At 36.4% G+C, this 20,531-nt stretch overlaps 1 protein-coding gene across 2 annotated transcripts in view; it reads left to right on the forward strand.

The window, feature by feature from the left end:
* PTGER3 (prostaglandin E receptor 3) overlaps positions 1–20,531 on the forward strand; it is a 199,847-nt gene that overhangs the window by 23,623 nt on the left and 155,693 nt on the right. For both annotated transcript variants that reach the window (XM_037739721.1, XM_017531864.2), the window contains exon 2: positions 13,105–13,284. In XM_037739721.1, the coding sequence (XP_037595649.1) occupies positions 13,105–13,284 (180 nt within the window). The remainder of the gene's footprint in view (positions 1–13,104; positions 13,285–20,531) is intronic.

Genomic DNA, 20,531 nt, shown 5'->3' on the forward strand with positions numbered 1-20,531 from the left:
AAAGCACTGACTAGAGAATGTAGTAGGATTGGGAAGCATACATTTAAGGACACCCCAATTCGCTCATATTCACCCAATGTCCATCCCGAATGTAAGATGCATCTATTTTGGATTCTCCTGTGAGATAATGTCTTCCGAGATTTTAAAGGCAATGTCATTTTGACATACTGCAGAGTTTAATATGAATTTATCATATCAGATTAAAACCATATTCGTCATCCTGCATTATGTACTGACTGTGGCACAATAAAGGATTCTTTTGCATGTCATGGCTGTATTGTTCATGAAGTCCACCACGAAGGACAATAATTTACCGCTAAATTTAGTAAACCATAATTGTTGATCAAGCTAAATGTTTTGATCAGATCAGTTATAGACTGTCAGACTGCTTACCTCTTGTTAAATTATGCACACACTGACCTCCTAAGAATTCAACCTAAAATGACCACATTATAGTTCTAGGATTGCAACATTAACTCTTTACCAGTAAATGGATAGATGATTGTTGATAGCTAGGACACCAGCTACTCTAAATTTGTTGCTTTTTAAAGTGTAAAAAATAGCATATTTATTGTAAATAATTGGGAAAGAATACAGAGAAGAAAATAGATATTGCCAATTCTCACCCAGAGAAAACTGCTCCTAGTATTTTTTTCTATATACAAGCACAGCTATTTTTTAAAATTTGGATTATACTGTGCAACATTTATTTTTACTTTTTACATTCTGAACATTTCTTCATGTTGCTAAATATTCTTCAATAGTATGATTTTCAGTATCAAAATTAGAATACATATAAATTATGCATATGAAGGATTTTCCATAATTTAAACAGTACTCTATTGTCAGTCATCTAGATTTTTCTAATTTTCTATTTTTATATTGAGGTGATTATCTCTGCACACAAAACTAATTCACATCTCTGATTTTGTTTTCCTTTAAGTGTTTAGTTGTTTTTAATTGTCACTAATACTCTGGTTTTTTTAATGGATGACAGCAAAATTGAACATTTTGTGTTTAAATGAAACTATATTTTGTGAGGAAAGAACTCTTAAATCTGAGCATTTTTAAGGATTAATGTACTTTAAGCCTTGACAATGACATATTATCTAGACTTTCTTTTGACATCTGAGATATAGGTGTTTGAAATACAGTAAAGATAACTCTTCTTACTTGTGTGTTACCCAGTTAATCCATCATCTATGATCAAAGAAATGAATCCTTCTATAGAATAGATTTAGCCTTCCCCTTTTCAGCCTGAATTTGAATACTTACTTGGATATTGACATTCTGGGACTGTTCTAATAGAAAGATAAGCATTTATCTAGACATATGTCTTGAGCTATACTGAGCCAAGTCGTAAAGAATTTACAATTTACACTAATTGAAAGGGAAGTTCTTACATAGCAAATAATGTGGTAGTGGGCTGCTGGCTTCTTTATAATGTTGATTTTCCATATCCAGCAACTGAATAATGATTCTGCATTACTAAACATTTTTAAAGTTCAAATTTGAGCTGAGTTTTCTAAAACTACTTTATTAGCTGGAAATTCAAGGAACATAGACATAATACATTTATTTCCTTGCAGTATTCCCCTAAGCATTTTCTGTTCTGTTTGTGTCAAGGCATTTTGTTCTGGAAGCATATGCAATAGTGTGATAATGGGTGTGGCATGGGAAGAAATATGTTATGTAAATTGAAGGTATTAATTATTCCTATCTCACTTTAATTTTTGCAACTGCAGTACTAGATGGAGACGATATACAGTAAGTATGTGTGAATCATGTTTTAGAGAAAGAGGAAGTTAACAACCAAAATTAGATAACTAGTCTCCAAACTAGAAGCAGAATTGAATCAGACTTACGGAATTTCTTTAACTCCTGGTCAGTTTTTTGCCAGAATCTGCTACTTCTTTGAATAAAATTTCCCCGCTACATCCCCCACAACACACGTACTGTGCTGACATACACCAAAGCTTCATGAATCTTGTCCTTTGTTCTCATACACTGTCTTCTAACTTTGTAATTTTTCTCTTTCCTACATCTACCCCTTGGAATTTTTTTGAAAAGGAATCTTGACTTTTGTTTCACACCTTTTTCTTTTTTTTTTTTAATTGTGTTTTTTTTATTGCATTTTAGGTTTGGGGGTACATGTGAAGAACATGCAAGATTGTTGCATAGGAATACATGTGACAGTGTGATATGCTGCCTTCCTCCCCCTCACCTATATCTGGCATTTCTCCCCATGCCATCCCCCGACAACTCACCACTCCCCGCTGTCCCTCCCCTATTTCCCCCCAACAGACCCAGTGTGTAGTGCTCCCCTCCCTGTGTCCATGTGTTCTCATTGTTCAACACCAACCTATGAGTGAGAACATGCAGTGTTTTATTTTCTGCTCCTGTGTCAGTTTGCTGAGAATGATTGCTTCCAGGTTCATCCATGTCCCTGCAAAGGACATGAACTCATCATTTTTGATGGCTGCATAATATTCCATGGTATATATGTGCCACATTTTCCCTGTCCAGTCTATCATCGATGGGCATTTGGGTTGGTTCCAGGTCTTTGCTATTGTAAACAGTACTGCAATGAACATTCGTGTGCATGTGTCCTTATAGTAGAACGATTTATAATCCTTTGGATATATAGCCAGTAATGGGATTGCTGGGTCAAATGGAATTTCTATTTCTAGGTCCTTGAGGAATCGCCACACTGTCTTCCACAATGGTTGAACTAATTTACACTCCCACCAACAGTGTAAAAGTGTTCCTATTTCTCCACATCCTCTCCAGTGTCTGTTGTCTCCAGATTTTTTAATGATCGCCATTCTAACTGGCGTGAGATGATATCTCAATGTAGTTTTGATTTGCATTTCTCTAACAACCAGTGATGATGAGCATTTTTTCATATGTTTGTTGGCCTCATGTATGTCTTCTTTTGTAAAGTGTATGTTCATATCCTTTGCCCGCTTTTGAATGGGCTCGTATGTTTTTTTTCTTGTAAATCTGTTTTAGTTCTTTGTAAATTCTGGATATCAGCCCTTTGTCAGATGGGTAAACTGCAAAAATTTTTTCCCATTCTGTTGGTTGCTGATTCACACTAATGACTATTTCTTTTGCTGTGCAGAAGCTGTGGAGTTTGATTAGGTCCCATTTGTCTATTTTGGCTTTTGTTGCCAATGCTTTTGGTGTTTTGGTCATGAAGTCCTTGCCTACGTCTATGTCCTGAATGGTTTTGCCTAGGTTTTCTTCTAGGGTTTTTATGGCATCAGGTCTTATGTTTAAGTCTTTAATCCATCTGGAGTTAATTTTAGTGTAAGGTGTCAGGAAGGGATCCAGTTTCTGCTTTCTGCACATGGCTAGCCAGTTTTCCCAACACCATTTATTAAACAGGGAATCCTTTCCCCATTGCTTATTTTTTCCAGGTTTGTCAAAGATCAGATGGTTGTAGATGTGTGGTGTTGCCTCCGAGGCCTCTGTTCTGTTCCATTGGTCTATATCTCTGTTTTTGTACCAGTACCATGCTGTTTTGATTACTGTAGCCTTGTAGTATAGTTTGAAATCAGGTAGCATGTTGCCTCTGGCTTTGTTCTTTTTGCCTAGGATTGTCTTGGCTATGCAGGCTGTCTTTTGTTTCCATATGAAGTTTAAGGTGTTTTTTTCCATTTCTGTGAAGAAGGTCAATGGTAGCTTGATGGGAATAGCGTTGAATCTGTTAATTACTTTGGGCAGTATGGCCATTTTCACGATATTGATTCTTCCTAACCATGAACATGGAATGTTTCTCCATCTGTTTGTGTTCTCTCTTATTTCCTTGAGCAGTGGCTTGTAGTTCTCCTTGAAGAGGTCCTTTACGTTCCTTGTTAGTTGTATTCCTAGGTATTTTATTCTCTTTGTAGCAATTGTTAATGGCAGTTCATTCCTGATTTGGCTCTCTTTGAGTCTGTTATTGCGCACCTTTTTCTTGTAGGTTTTAATTCTTTTACAAATGAAATCTTTTCATTTTCCAGCTTTGCACCAAAAATCATCAGAAAAAAAACTGTAGAAGTGTATGCAGAGGCCATCCAGTCCAGCCCCACTGTTTACTAGTAAATTTAGTAAAGTTCAGAGATAAATGACTTTTCTAAAGTTGTAAATGATGGAAAAACCAACAATATAATTTTATTGATTCTTAATCCATTGCTATTTTTTAAAATCTTATTAAATTACACAGTAGTAAAGATGAAATGTCACAAATTCTAGTAATTTTTTTAATGTTTGTGAGATGTTTATTTGCAATGTTTTCAGCTTAAATAAGGAAGGGAAAGCTTTTGAAACAGTAATCTAGGATCCCAAGATGATCTGACTACTGGAGAACATTGTTACTAGATTGGAAAGACTACAATTGTTTCTTAATCCACAGTGAAGCTTCTTCCCATGCAAATCCTTCAAATTATGTAATTAACTGGTTTAAAGGGCCCAGACTGGCTTTAGTATGTTATGATGAAATACACTTATCAAACAATAGGGGGGAATTTCCAGCAGAGCAGGTTATTCTCCCATAGCCTAACAACAGAGAATTATGGAAAACAAAAACATCACAGATAAAAAGTAGCTTGTGAGGAAACTTCTGTTAAACACTTACATTACGAATAAACTGGAAATGCATAAACACCCCAGAACTGGGCCTAAGGGCAGTTAACCAATTTATTTCCTCCCCCAGAAATTAATTTTTCTGGGTTTATTCATTTATCATCTTTCATAGATATTGTGTGGCCTACAATCTAAATCACTTTTAAACTAATAAGTGAAGCACTAAAGATGTTTAAATGTGTAATCATAAATCCTGCTGCAATAGAATAAAATCCAAGGGCAGAATATTAAAAACAGCCTCCCTGATTAATGCTTTGAACACTTAAAAGAGCATTATCACTGGGGAACGGGTAAATCATTTTTTTGTCCTTTAAGATGGAACAGGGTAATTGTACTTGACAGTAGTCAGGGATGGAGAATTTACAGGTCACTGATGTAGTTGTATTCCTGGTTATCTCAAGTGCATAAAGAGCTCTCTATTCCTGCTGATAACCAAGGGAGAGCTCTGCTGGAGGGCCTGGGGAAGTCACGTGGAACTGAGGGAGGAGGCTGGCAGAAGAGCTGCAGCTCCATTCTGCTAGAATTGGTCTCACCACTCCCTTTACCAAGTCATTTGTTATACGAGGCTGTTCAAAAGGAGAAATAGTGCAGGGTATATGTGTTTGCTAAAAGATATGTGTGTTTGCTAAAAGCAGTGAACAGCCTCTCTGCTAGCTGAGCATCCTGCTTTTTCTTTGTTTCCCTCTCTTGTATGACATAGAATTGGACTGATAGGAATAATTAACTCTATCAGAAATCTGCATATTCATGCCTAAAGTTTTCTCTCAAAGTCTAAACAGTCTGAAAAATATTTGCAAACACATATACAAAAACTATAATCATCCTATAGCTGCTTAAATATAGAGACTCAACAGATGGATACTTATTTGAACTTATGTTCAAAATTGGATGAAGAATTTGGAGCCCCATTTCCATCTCTGCTGCCATTTGGAAATGGCAGTAGCATGCTCACTGTGTCAAATTCCAGTTATCTCTGTATTATTGCACGTCTCATGATTTCTGGGAAAAGCTAGAGTGCCTCTCCTCATGTGCCAGCTACTGCGATAGAGCTTGGTTTCATAATTTCATAATCACTGCATTCTCAATAGGAAATTACAGTGTACTAAACAATGTAAGGCATATAAAACCTCTATTTGCCTCTTAAAGTTAATTTTTAAGCCTCACAAAATTTATTAGCCTCACAAAAGTTAATTTCCAAATAATCAAGGAGGAATGTGTAAAATGACTGAAATCTCATTTTAATAAGTAATTTCATGGATTTTTCTGATCACAAAAAATTAGAGAAATCCAATTCTTTATTTTATAAAGAAAATAAAAACATAATTTAAGTGAGTTTTTTGATAATTCTAGACCAGGCCCAGAACACTTTCTAGAGGATGGTAAGTGGTCAAATATATTTAACTATTGGGTGGGGTAAAGGACTGAAAGAAATAAGCAAAACTTTTCTAATAGTTTATAAAAAGAGAAGAAACAGATTAATAAGCTTTTATTTGCATAAAGCCAACTGAGTTGAAAATATTGATTTTATACCTTTTAGTCAAACACATTTACATCTAACTGATGCCACTAGAATACAGGCATTCGTTTTTGCATGTTGTAAATTTAGAAATTGACATAATTTGGATAGAAGTTAGAATGAAGTTTACTTTTACTTTATTTTTAAGTTTCCTAAGAAAGTGAAAAATTTAAACAAGCTTCCCAGGCTATTTTTTGTGTGAGAATGAGAAAATCGTTTTCAAGCTCATTCCTTCCATTCCTCTTAACATTGGTTGAGAGCTTAGTGTGTGGGTATATTTGTTTTCTACTGCTGCTATAACAAATTATTAGAAGCTTGGTGGCTGTACTAGCCCACCTGAGACTTGCTATAAAGAACTACCTGGGGCCAGGTGTGGTGGCTCACGCCTGTAATCCCAATATTTTGGGAGGTGGAAGCAGGTGGATTCCTTGAACCCAGGAGTTCCAGACCAGCCTGGTCAACATGGTGCAACCTTGTCTCTACTAAAAATAAATGAATTAGCCAGGTCTGGTGGCAAGTTCCTGTGGTCCCAGCTACTTGGGAGTCTGAGGCACGAGAATGGCTTGAACCTGGGAAGTGACGGTTGCAGTGAGCCAAGATTGCACCATTGCACTCCAGCCTGGCAACAGAGCAAGACTGTCTCAAAAATGCATGGTTCTGCTGGCTGTACAGGAAGCGTGGCTGGAGAGGCCTCAAGAAACTTGTGATCATGGTGGAAGGCAAAGGGAAAGCAGACACATCTTCGCATGGCGGAGCAGGAGAGAGAGCAGAGAGGAAAGTGCTGCACACTTTTTTTTTTCTGTGGTGGAGTCTCACCTGGTCACCCAGGCTGGAGTACAATGGAGCGACCTCAACTCACTGCAACCTCCACCTCCCAGGTTCAAGCAATTCTTCTGCCTCAGCCTTCCAAATAGCAGGGATTACAGGTGTGTGCCACCATGCCTGGCTAATGTTTTGTATCTTTAGTAGAGACAGGGTTTCACAGTGTTGGCCAGGCTGGTCTCAAACTCCTGACCTCGTGATCTGCCTGCCTCAGCCTCCCAAAGTGCTGGGATTATAGGTGTAAGCCACCGTGCCCGGCCAGTGCTACACACTTTTAAACAAGCAGATCTCATGAGAAGTCACTCACTATCATAAGAATAGCAAGGGGGAAGTCTGCTCCCATGTTCCAGTCACCACCAGGCCCCTCCTCCAACATTGAGGATTAGCATTTGACATGAGACTTTGGGTAGGGACACAGAGCTCAACCATATCAGTGGCTTAAGAGCAACACACGTTTCTCTAACTGTTCTGTAGGTTAGAAGTGTGATAGATCTCACTGGGCTAAAGTAAAGGTGTCACAGGGCTGCATTACTTTTTGAGACTCTGAGGGAAAAGTGTTTTCTTGCCTTTTTTGGTTTGCAGAAGAGGCCATCCTCATTCCTGACCTCCTGGCTCCCTTCCTCCACCTCCAAAGCCGGAGACACTGTGTATTTCTGACCATTCTTCTATAGTCATGTCTCCCTCTGGCCACAGCTGGGGAAAGTTCTCTGATTTTCAGGACCCTTGTTTTTACATTGTGTCCACCCAGATAATCCAGGATTTATCTTCCCACTTCTGGGTCCTTTACCTTAATCACATCTGCAGAGTCCTTTTGGTCTTGTGTGGTAATGTATTCACAGATTCCAGGGACCAAGAAATGGATATCTGTGTGTGTGGTGGGAGGGGCATTATTCTGCCTACTATGATGGGAGGTAGTATTCAGCTCATAGAATGATAAGCCAGCCAGCTTCAGAATATATTAATATAAATATATTTTAAATAAATTCAGTGTATAATAATCCATTATTTATCAAAGAAGGGAATAATCATCTGTGTTCTGTAAATAAAAGACTTTCATTGTAAACATCATTTGAAATGTTTTTATATGCATATATATATATATATTTTTGAGACCAAGTCTCACTCTGTTGTCCAGGCTGGAATACAGTGGCACAACCTCGGCTCACTGCAACATCTGCCTGCTGGGTTCAAGTAATTCTCCTGCCTCAGCCTCCCAAGTAGCTAGGATTACAGGCATACATCATCATGCCCAGCTAATTTTTGAGTTTTTAGTAGAGACAGGGTTTCACCATGTTGCCCAGGCTGGTCTCAAACTCCTGGGCTCAGGGGATCCACCTGGCTTGACCTCCCAAAGTGCTGAGATTACAGGCATGAGCCACCACACCTACCCTGTGTACATACAGTTTTAAAATTAAATTAATGCTATTGATTAACAGTAAATTATAGTTAAATCGCAATAATTCCATTGCCTTCCACAAGTCTGCGTATTTTTAATAATATAATTATAACAACAAAACTTTATATGTAAAAGTATCTTATAGTCTGTTTTTTTCACTTAATACTTATACATACTATTTGTGAATTGTTGTTTTATTAAGCTGTACATCTGATGTTAGAGATGTATGTGTTTATAATTTCTTGCTAGTATATATAACACTCCTCTGAACATTTATTTATTGTATAGCTACTGTTTGCTTTTATTGAATAAATCATTTGGAAAAATTCCTGTGAGAGAAATTACACAGGAGGATTGCTTGAAGCCAGAAGTTTGAGATCAGCCTAGTTAACACAGTAGACCCCATCTCTACAAAAAATAAAAATACTAGTTGAGTGTGGTGGCATATACCTGTAATCCCAGCATCTTGAGAGGCTGAGGCAGGAGGATCATTTGAGCCCAGGAGTTCAGGACTACAGTGAGCTATGATTGTGCCACTGCACTCCAGCCTTGGTTACAGAGTGAGACTCTGTCTCAAAAAACAAAACAAAACAAAATAGAAACGAAAAAAAATTTACAGAGTTAGAATATTTGGCTATCTGCTGCTTTTCTACTCATTCTCCTCTTGTTATGTCTTTATAGAACAATAATTTTGTTTGGGTTTAGGGGGCAATTTGGCCAAAAACCATGAGGCAAGCCCAAGAGCATGAATTTGCCTTATAAGCCAAAAACTGGAAATTCCCATCCCTTCTGCCAGGGATCAGTTTAAGAATAAAAACTGACTAAATAAGACAAAAGAAAAATGGCTGGCGACCAATGTCACACAGTCTTGTAAGAATTTTGTTGTACGTATTTCCTCTCTTGCCTGTCTGCTTAACCTGCTCTACCTATTTTTTTTGTTTGTTTGTTTTTGTTATATACCTGTATTTTAAAAATAAAATTGAGATTACATGAGCAGAATTGGCAATACTAGAAATCCTATGACCCAGCTCTCTTTTCCTATTGACATATCAACACTGGGACCAGTCAGTATCAGCTTGCTGGAAAAAGATGCAGAAAATGGGGAATTAAAAGAATCAAATATTTACTTACTTCAAGCCAATATAGCCAATTACATCTTTTGGCTCACAATAGTAGTCCATTTTGCCAACAAGAGTAGAAAATTCTCAAACCTGATGGCTAAATATCCTTTTTCTGAGAGCAAATCAATTTCAGATATGTCGATACTTTGTTCATTTGCTTGCAGTCAAGTTCAGTAACCTTGGAGCTGGGTTCCTACATGTTGATGTTATGTCCATTTTAACTAGTACAGACCCACATTTTTCCCCCGTACATCCAAGTTTTTGAGGGACATGTGGATGCCTGCTAGTATTGTCTGTCTGTCTACTACAAATGTGTGTTTATATCTTACACATACACACACACACACACACACACACACACACACACAATTGTAGGCCTTCAGAGGACAGTGGTTTGGAATGATCAGGAAAGACTCAGATGGTCCTGAAAGACATGGAAGCCTTGAAGGTAGACATGAATACTAGGATTAAAAGTGTTCCAGGGGTAGAAAATAGAAAGAATAAACGCCAAAAGTGAGGAAAGAATAAAGGGATGTTCTAGACCAACGGACTATAGCTAGAGTTTGATGTCTGGGTAGGCGACTAGTGGGAGTCAGGGCTGGAAAGAACAGTTTGGAGAGTGTTGTAGAGGGCTTTGAATACCGGAGTTGAATTTCTGTTTGGTGGACAATGGGAAGACATTGAGTATTTTCTAGTTGGAGAGGATCTGATCACAGCTGGGATTGGATCTGCACCTGTGATGGACAGATATCCGTACACACTGCCTTAGTCTACTTGGGTTGCTGTAACAAAGCTGTAGACTCAATGGCTTAAACAGCAGACATTTATTTCTGACAGTTCAGGAAGCTGAAGATTCTAAGATCAAGGTGCCCCAGATTCAATTTCTGATGAAGACTCTTTTCCTGGCTTCCAGACGTCTGTCTTCTTGCTGTGCCCCACGTGGCTGAAGGAGAGACCTATGGGTTCTTCTCCCTCTTCTTATAAGGATAATAATCCTATCATGGGAGCTCCACCTTCATGACTTCATCTAAACCTAATTACCTCCCAAAGGCCTCACCTCCTAATACTGTCACATTAAGGGTTGGGCTTCCACATATAATTGGAAGGGAGGCACAAACATGCAGCCCATACATGTACCATCTGGGTGTCTGTTATTACCATAATTCAAATGAGAGGAAGACCTGAACAAGGATGAGAATGCAGCAAGAGCAAAAGGCATTGCAGAGGAGAGGGAAAGAAGAGTTCACAGACTCTCAGATGTTGAGCCAGGGTGAGTGTAAGAAAGTGCCATCATTGGAATTGTGGTTAAGTGGTTAGGGATGTTTTGGATGTGCAGAGATGTTGAATTCAATTTAAGTTGTGTGACCTGAGGGCAGAACATAGAGATAAGTGCAAGCCCTGTGAGACAGAGATTAAGTTCAATAGAAATGTACTGTAAGCAAAAAAACACAAGCCACACATAATGTAAAGTTTTCTAGTAGCTGCATTTTTAAAAAGTCAAAAGAAGCAAGTGACATTAATTTGAATAATATATTTTATCTAATTCAATCTATAGAAATATTATTCCATTATATAATCAATATAGTCTAACATTGCAATGTGCTTTGTTTGGCTACGTGTCAAGTACTCAATAGCTGTATATGTCTAGAATGGTAAACGTAGAAGCCAGTTACAAAGTCAGCTCTTTTCTTTTTTCTTTCTTTTTTTTCTGAGATGGAGTTTCACTCTTGTTGCCCAGGCTGGAGTGCAATGGCGAGATCTTGGCTCACTGCAGCCTTGGCCTCCTGGATTCAAGCAATTCTCCTGCCTCAGCCTCCAGAGTAGCTCTAATTACAGGCGCCTGCCACCACGCCCAGCTAATTTTGTATTTTTTTAGTAGAGACAGGGTTTCACCATGTTGGCCAGGCTGGTTTCAAACTCCTGACCTCAGGTGATCCACCTGCCTCGGCCTCCCAAAGTGCTGGGCTTACAGGTGTGAGCCACTGCGCCCAGCCTAAAGTCAGCTCTTTTCTTTGCTTGTGAATGTGAACCCATGTTTGAGTTTTTCCTGCTCTTTTGCTATTATGAACAATGCTCATATGAAGCAGTCATATACACAACTCTTGGAGGGGGGATTCTGAACAGTAGTATCGCTGGGAAATAGCAAGAGAAATAGTACCAATTTGTTTTCTAAGGTGGTTCTTCCAGTTTACACACTCACTAGTAATGTGTGAAAGAGTCCTCTCCCACCAGGCGCAGTAGCTCACGCCTGTAATCCCAGCACTTTGGGAGGCCAAGGCGGGTGGATCACGAGGTTAGGAGACTGAGACTATCCTAGCCAACATGGTGAAACCCCATCTCTACTAAAAATACAAAAATTAGCCAGGTGTGGTGGTGCATGTCTGTAGTCCCAGCTACACAGGAGGCTGAGGCAGAAGAATCACTTGAACCTGGGAGGCAGAGTTACAGTGACCCTAGATTGTCTCAAAAAAAAAAAAAAAAAGAGATAGAGAGAGAGTCCTCACCTTATTCCACATCCTCAGGAACAAGTACAGTCACATTTCTTCATTTTGATCAATTGAGTCCGTGTAAAATGGCTTTGTATTTTGTTGTAATTTAAATGTTTTCTGATGATTACTAAGTTTGAACATTTTTCATATCCATAAGAACATTTTTCATTCAAATATAAATACGTTTTATATAACTCATATACTGTCATTTAAGTGTTGTATAATATATTCCTTCAAATATAAAAATTTGTTCTCTCACAAATACATATTATATAACTCATATACTGTTATTTATATGTTGTATAATATATTCTTTAAAATATAAAAATTTGTTGTCTCAAATACTTATTGAACACCTGCTATCTGCCGCATATTGATCTAGGCACTTGTGGAAAAAAGTAGTCCCAAATTCCTGCCATTGTGGAGTTTACATTCTAGGGCATGTTGGAGGGGGGCAAAGAAAAGTAAAATACCGTGCATTATATGGTGTTAGAAAACTTGGGTTTAAGTCTGACTCATATTTCACCTCATTAAATCTTGGCTTCTGCAAATGTAAGAAGGAAATGGTAGTACTACCTATTGCACGTTGTTTATTAAATGCATATGAAGGACTTGGCACCGTATCTGGTAAAAAATAAGGATTCTGAAAATGTCAATGGCAATAATAATAATAATAATGACAATATTATTTCCCCCCCTTTCTTGCTTCTACTTTTTCTTTAGTAATTTTTTTAGTTAGAACTACTAAAAATTTAAGGTTAGCATATTTTGGTTGTTGTTGAAGTGTTGGCTCTCCTTTAGGTGAACTTGTGTTTTCTGCAACAAGACATGACTTTGGCTTATTTTGAGATGTGTTATTTTCAAGCTTCTTAAATTCCAAAAACCAGGAGCCTGAAGACATGCATGTTTTAAAGAGCTACATCATGTTGAATAGCCACAAGTGTGGGAAAATACCAAGGAATGTCATGTATAATTCAGGACTCTGATCTCTGAGTATAAATGTTGCTTGAATTAATCATTTCAGTCCAACAACCAATTTATTGAAAACCGACTATGTGCAAAGTACTGTGTAGAGGAGATGCACATGACCTTAACTAATCTTTGAAACAATTATTTGTCCCCCTTTCTTAGATAATGATGTTGAAAATGATCTTCAATCAGACATCAGTTGAGCACTGCAAGACACACACAGGGAAGCAGAAAGAATGCAACTTCTTCTTAATAGCTGTTCGCCTGGCTTCACTGAACCAGATCTTGGATCCTTGGGTTTATCTGCTGTTAAGAAAGATCCTTCTTCGAAAGTTTTGCCAGGTAGCAAATGCTGTCTCCAGCTGCTCTAATGATGGACAGAAAGGGCAGCCTATCTCATTATCTAATGAAATAATACAGGCAGAAGCATGAAAAAAACCACTTAACTTGCATGTGCACAGCTTTTGGTAACAAATATCGCTAAACCTTACTGTGAATTTAGGCATCTCTGGCATGCCACTGTTTATGCTTTGAGTGAAATTTTTGGTATAAAGCTAAATGGTCTTAGAATCATAGAAAATCCCCTATGTGCCAAAAGTAGTGAAACACAAACAAGAGAAAATATATTAATAACAGCCTAGTGTTTTTGTTGAGTCTGCCATTTGTAGCTGAATATGTGATTAATTATGTGATGAAAACATTTTTTATAAATGATCTTGGTCTATTGGGGGGCAGGGATGGTTGATATTCCAGTACACTGAATACTTGAGGAATTTAACCACATATATCATTAAAGACAAGGCATAGAAGTGTGTTTTTCTTCAAAGATATTGCTGTGTTCTCTTTCATTGCCTCTTTCGCTTTCTCTCTGTCACTTTTTTCCTCCTTACAATAAAAAAAAAAGTTTAATTAGGTTTAAAAATGTATAATGTTCCATAATATTCATTGATTCTGTTATTTAAATATTGCTGAATATAGCAAATTAGCTCCTAACCTTACAAAGTTTTAGTTGGATTGATAATTAGGTTTACTCTTTATGTGAATAAGAGCCAATTCCATTTGTTTGAAATATGGAATTTGTGACTACCCAACTTGCTAATTATCCTTTCTTTTGAATGTATTTTACTTTCCCACAAGCCTGGGGAAGATTCATGAAACTAACCTTTGAGAGTGATGAAGCGGTTTTTCAGAATACTATGTAAGGACCAATTTGAGCACTAACTATAGGTAGTCTGAATATGTATTTCCCTTGATTTTTTTCACCAAAAGTGTTCTCTATAGTCTTTTGACTCTTTAAATTCCAATACTGATCCCAAAACAAATAAATATTTGAAGATTCAATGAATACTTTCCACAGTTTGGCCTATTTATATAAGAAAATTAATAACATTGACCCCTCATAGCTCTTCTTCTGCCTGGTCCTCAAAGTGGCTCTATCCAAATATTTATTACTAAAATGTTTTTCCTACAGTCTGCAAACCTCTATAGCTAAGCTTGACTTATTTGTACACACGTAGATCACTACATTAAGTTTTGGGAATTGCGCTTCTTAAAAATTCTCCCCACTAAACATAGTAATCCTATAAATTACGCCTACACAATGCTTGTCATATTCTTTGGTGCATTCATTTTGTAAACCCATTAACTTCTTTTTATTGTGAAGATTTCACTTGCGTTCCTTGCACTGCTTTTCTAGCTTTTTAAAAGCTTGAGATTTATTTATTCTTCTTGTAGTAACTGCATTTGTGTGTGTGTGTTTAGTGGTCATTTGGTAAATAATTTCGATAGGTACAATATGTCTATCAGATTAATGTATATACCAGCCTATGTCAATCAGTACTAATCATTTTAAATAACATGACAAATTGAATTTGAAGACAAAATCTACTGAGGGTGCTTATATAATTCAGGATGGTTCTACTAATGTAAATTTTGGAAAAAGTGATAGTCTATACTAAAACCTCTCCATGCCATAAAATTGGATTAGCCCATAGGTTACCTCATGGGGTATAACACAAAATTACCTACTTTTTTTCAAAAATGCACTTAAATGACATAATAAAGAGGCTTTACCTCTTGGGTGGTCCTGTGACCCCAAGTTCTAATCAGATAGACACACAGGCACTGTGAATTTGAGTGGTGTGAGCATGATTTCTTCTAGCACCTAGTATAGCACCTGGAATATAGAAATTGTCCAATAAATATTTATTCAGTGAATCAATGAGCAGAAGTTTGCCAAAACCGAGTGCACGTTGGCAAGGCACATATCTTGTGATGGAAGTGTTTTATGCCATTACAGTCCATCAGGCTGATAAAGTGAATTATTTCTGCTTATTTAATTACAGAATTTGAATTTATCTTCAAGGGTGTAGTGTCATATTGCTGTATCACAAAGTGCTTTATTTATACTAATAATTTAGGAGACTGGTACTTCCAAGTGATAATGGAGATTACTATCAAAAGAATATCACTTTTCATCAAACCACAAAAAATACAGAAAGGCAAAAAGGCTGAAGCTTAGTCTTAACTGCAAAATAAATTCCTGCCCATGGGTTATGTTTTAGGAAGGGATGAATGGCAGGTATTTTCATTTTGTTTTGTTTTTAATAAGCTTGAAAGGGAGGTGGAAAGGAAAGAAATTATGTAAATGGCATATGAGTTTTGTTAGCTAGGCATTTGTTAGTCCAGGGAAACCTGATAAGTAATGAAAATCCCAAATGATTTCAGCCTTTTCATGGTTGTTGAGGTTCGGTTTCAGAGATGTACAGAGACTAGAATAGTGGTTAGAAAGAGGACATATGTAGTCACAGTAGAAAGACGTATCTAGGTTTAATTTTATTGGCCTTCAAGTTCACTCTTACATACTTAGTTTGTCCATACATATGTCTAATCAGAAAAAAATGCATGTATAGATTATGACAATTCCTTGAACTTTGAAGTATTGGTTAAAAGACAACTAAAGGCCAAGAGAACCATGTGGGAAGAAGTAAGCGAATGGAATATATGTAAATATTTTTATATGGAATATATGTTGAAACATATGTAAAATTATCAAGTGTCAATTTTACAAAGTAGTGCTGATTTTCCAAACAATGAATTTGTATACTATGCTGAATCATAGAAGAAAACGATCACACATTACTTAATGAGAAGTTTATTTTTCAAATAAAATAGGTATGGTGAATGTCTTAAAAATATCTTGAAGTTGAAGAAACAAAATGAGTTATCTCAGTATTTACCAAATTAACCTAGTGCTCTATGTGTCCCAAGGTATTTCAGGTAAATATAAGTGCTTAATCATACCAGATTTAAACTAGTCTGAAATATTGGATATACATATATTTCTACTTACACTTCTTTATTTTAGGAAATATCTCTTGACTGTGTTGCAGAAAATAATTGTGAAACCTTATGTAAGTTAACTATGAAAGATCCTGATTGAGTGACAGACAAACTAAAAATTAACAAACACTATTTTAATAATGAGGTAACTCTGCGGCAATATTCTAATATTGCATTTTCTAGTAGATTAGGCTTTTTATTTATTCAATGTTTTTTATAATTTGTTCTTTTTGACCCCAATTAGTGATCAGCTTTCAACCTTCTCCACATCAGCAATCATTTAATAGTTCTTTTGGTTGAGATCAACTCAGAAAAAGAAAATAGAAAACTTCTGTTCTTTGAAATTTTAGACATACATAATATCTATTTCTTTTCATAATTTAACCCCAAAAGCTTCTCCTGCAATATACCAGATTCAGGAGCTGAATAACACAAGGAGACTACAGAGTATTTATTATTACAAACACAGAAAAAGCTTAATTTGAATAATTAAAATTTCTATTTTTTATCTATATAACAAGTATAAGCCATCAACAATGACAAATTTTCACAGCTGCTTATTTATTGCTTGTTTCATATATTTGTAAATCTCAAAATCTGTTAAAACTGATGTCTAAAAACTGTACAGAATTGTGCAACTGTGGCTTAGTCCATAAGACTGTTCTCTGGGTTGCAATAAAATGCTGACACAGAGTGACAGATGTCTGTGATGATCATGACATAGGTTATGATACAGCCAATTTACAAAATTTAATAATCCACCTAAACTCACATATATATTTGTTAAGAAGCTGACATCAATTCAGTATTATAAGGAAACTAACCAGATGGTGATGATGATAAGAGAATTAGAGAAAATATTTTATTTGATATATTCTCTGTTTTATAATTCCTAAAATGAAGATTCTATTTAAGGGTTATAATTTACACAAGTTTAGTCATACACCATTACATTATGATATCATAAGCAGATTGCATTATGATTCTTTAGAAATACAATTCAATCAGATATGTATCATATTCATTTATATGTCACATACTTTCTTTAATAAGAGAATAAACATTATCTTATTTTCAGAAGCTTTGTATCAATTAGTTTCATGTAATAAGCAATGCAAATGTCTACTAGATTACATATTTCTTCATTTGAAATTACACTGTTTTCTCCTAGTCCCCTTGACTCCACTGTGCTTATCCATTCTTTCATGGAGAGGAAATAACAGACATATTTCCTATTGGTGAGGCTGGGATTGTTTTTAAGAGGAGAGATAATAACTTCATATTTTTAATACACCCTAATAGGCAAAACAGATCAGAATCTGTTTTGTAGTAAGTCTCCTTTGCTGAAGAATTTATTATGAAGTAAAGATAAGAAGGAAGGAGATCACCATCAGAAACAAATCAGTCTTTTCATGCTTTTTTGAGCATTTTGGAGATAATTCCACTTTTCAAGTTATTGTCATTCATGCGTCTCTTCAATACTATTTGTTAAATGCTTCAGAATTTGAATATTTTGATCCTTTAATTAAAGTGAACCAAATGTCTAGGCAAAAACAGCCAATCACCAAACTTTAATGATAATTCAAACGTAGTTTCCTTATACAGTTTTCCATGTCTGTAGAAATCAAAACTGTAATGTGAAGCAGGGCGAAATGCATGTGATTTACGAATACACTTCTGTGTTCTTTCTCCTTCTGAAAGGATACTTAGGTGGGTGGGATAGAGAACATAGAAAAAGATATGATGGAAAACCTGTCCCTTTTCAACCTGTTAAACCTCTTCATCATTTTGGGCCAGGGCCTGGAAGCAAAGAGAGGAAGGGACTGACTGCGTTTGTCTTTGCATACTTGAGCATCAGTAGGAGAAATTCCTGAGTGGCCAGGGGTCTTGTCTGTAAAAGCAAATAAGTTCTCTCAGGCCCTTATTGACTGCTGAACTCTCTTCCTTCCCAACTCTTGCTTGAAAGAGAAAAAAATAGTTTCCCTTCTCCTCTTTATCAAATGTTTTTGTACAAATAGTATAAGCCTGTTTGAGCAAACCAATTAAAACAAGCACTGATTATTGTGATCTGTTTGTAACAAATGAATGTAAGTGCTCTTTACATAGTGTGCCTAAGGGGGAGTTGAAATCATTGGCACTTTAATCCATATTGTAAAGCTCAGTATTGAAAGCATAGTGTTCTTCACCTCTCCTCCTCAGTATCCATCCCTATATACTTGATTCAATGGAAAAGTCTGTTGTATCACGTCTATGTAAAGCTTTTTGGGTAGTTATCTTCAGTGTTTAAATATATCTTCTAGTATGTTTTAAAGGCTGGTCTTCAATATTGTGGAGACAAAAAATAAAAGAGCCTATGAAAAGTACATTAGACTTTTGTGGGCATTCAAGTCATGGCTAGTCTGTGTATTTAATAAACATATGTTATTTATGTCATGTTTGTCAATGGAAAATAAAGTTGAATGTTTTGAAATGTCCCTGTGTTGTTTTCCTGATGTCAACTCATGTCAGGAATATTTTACTTATAACTATGTTAACTATTTTGCTGAGATCTTATTTGATGTGCTTTGTCAAATAGCACAATGTAATGCAATAGCTCCATGCTATCTGGAAAAATTAGATCATTTTGTTTTCTATTCCATAAATTAAACCATATATTTGTTATGTATATAACAAATTATTGTTGATTTACTATAAATCTGAGATTTGCTCTTTTCCCATTTTCAACATGATGCTTATTTATTTTATAATCCCAAGGTTATTGTACTTAACGCAAAGTACATTTATAAATTATTCTAATCTTAGTCATTTCGATTTCTGGTGGATTTTGGTGTAATCCACAGGCAGCCAAAATAAGAATTGTCCTTGCTCATAGTCAAACCCTTTAATTGACTTGTACCTGAGCGTTGGTGTGAGCTGAGTCTTGGTGGATACAAATGCTGGGCCCCCTCAGCTACTTGTTCACGTACTTATTGAGGTCACTGTTGGTCTTCCTTCTTCAATAAAGAGAGACGTTCTGTCAAACATAGATGCAAAGTCAAGCTCATTAAAAGTATCTCTCTTACTTCCTAAGAAAAGGTATTTAGGGAGAATTCTGTCCCTGATTCCTTTCACATTGGGGTTCTAGGCCTAGGACCAGATTTTACAATCTCTACAATCTTGATTCTGTAGTATTTCAGGATAGGTAGAGATTTGTTGAAGTATACAAAAATCACAGCTAGATAAGAGAAATAAGTTCTAGTGTACTATACTGCTGTAGAATGACTACAGTTAATGCTAATATACGGTTTCAAATAGCTAGAAGGAGGATATTGAATGTTCCCTACAAAAAGAACTGATAAATGTTTGAGATGATGTTGATATGCTAATTACCCTGATCTAACCACTATACATTATACGTACCAAAACATTGCTATGTACCTTGTAAATATGTACAATTATTATTTTTATTAAAATAAACGCATAAATAAAATTTAAAAGTCATTATGACTACCATGACTGTGGCTGACCCGAAATTTCCACCATTGTGCTGGTAAACCTGCAGGCCATGGCTTGAGACATTCCCCAGTTTCATGTCCTAGGAGGGCATGGGGCCAAATGTCCTAAGGGCCAGTGTGCTTGCTAGTAATATCCTCGAGTAAATCCAGTCTGGATGGATGTTGCTCACGGAGAATCTAAGCCAGTTCTCCAGGCTTGCTTTTTCCTTCAACATATATTTATTGCCTACGTATTATGTGCCAAGCTCTGGTAGGTACTAAGACCCAAGGATTAATAAAACAGCAAGCTCTCAATGAATTTATAACCTAGTAGAGAGACAGAAAATAATCAGAGCTGCAATTAGAATAAGGACATGGTATCATGAGAATACATGGAAACGTGATGTCAACATACAAAGTATTCCTGTAGAAGGTGACATTTAATACACATTTTGGGGAAAGAAATAGGTATTAACCTGTAAAGGAAGGACATTGTAGGATATTTTTTCACTTCATTCTGTCCAAAGCATTACGATTTCCACATCTGGCACTGTGGGTAGTGTGAGTGTAAATAGCACCTATCTATATAACCTCTCAAGGTGATCAAAGTGGCATGGCCTTAGGGCAGGCTTTCTCAACATTGGCACTATTAACACATGGGACAGGTAATTCTTTGTCATGAGGGATGTCCTATGCATTGTAGGTTATTTAGCAGTGTCCCTGACTTCTACCCATGAGATGCCAGCAATGCCTCTCTAATTGTGACAATCAAAA

This window comes from Cebus imitator, unplaced genomic scaffold (genome assembly GCF_001604975.1).
Source record: "Cebus imitator isolate Cc_AM_T3 unplaced genomic scaffold, Cebus_imitator-1.0 Scaffold3, whole genome shotgun sequence".
Classification (NCBI taxonomy): domain Eukaryota; kingdom Metazoa; phylum Chordata; class Mammalia; order Primates; family Cebidae; genus Cebus; species Cebus imitator.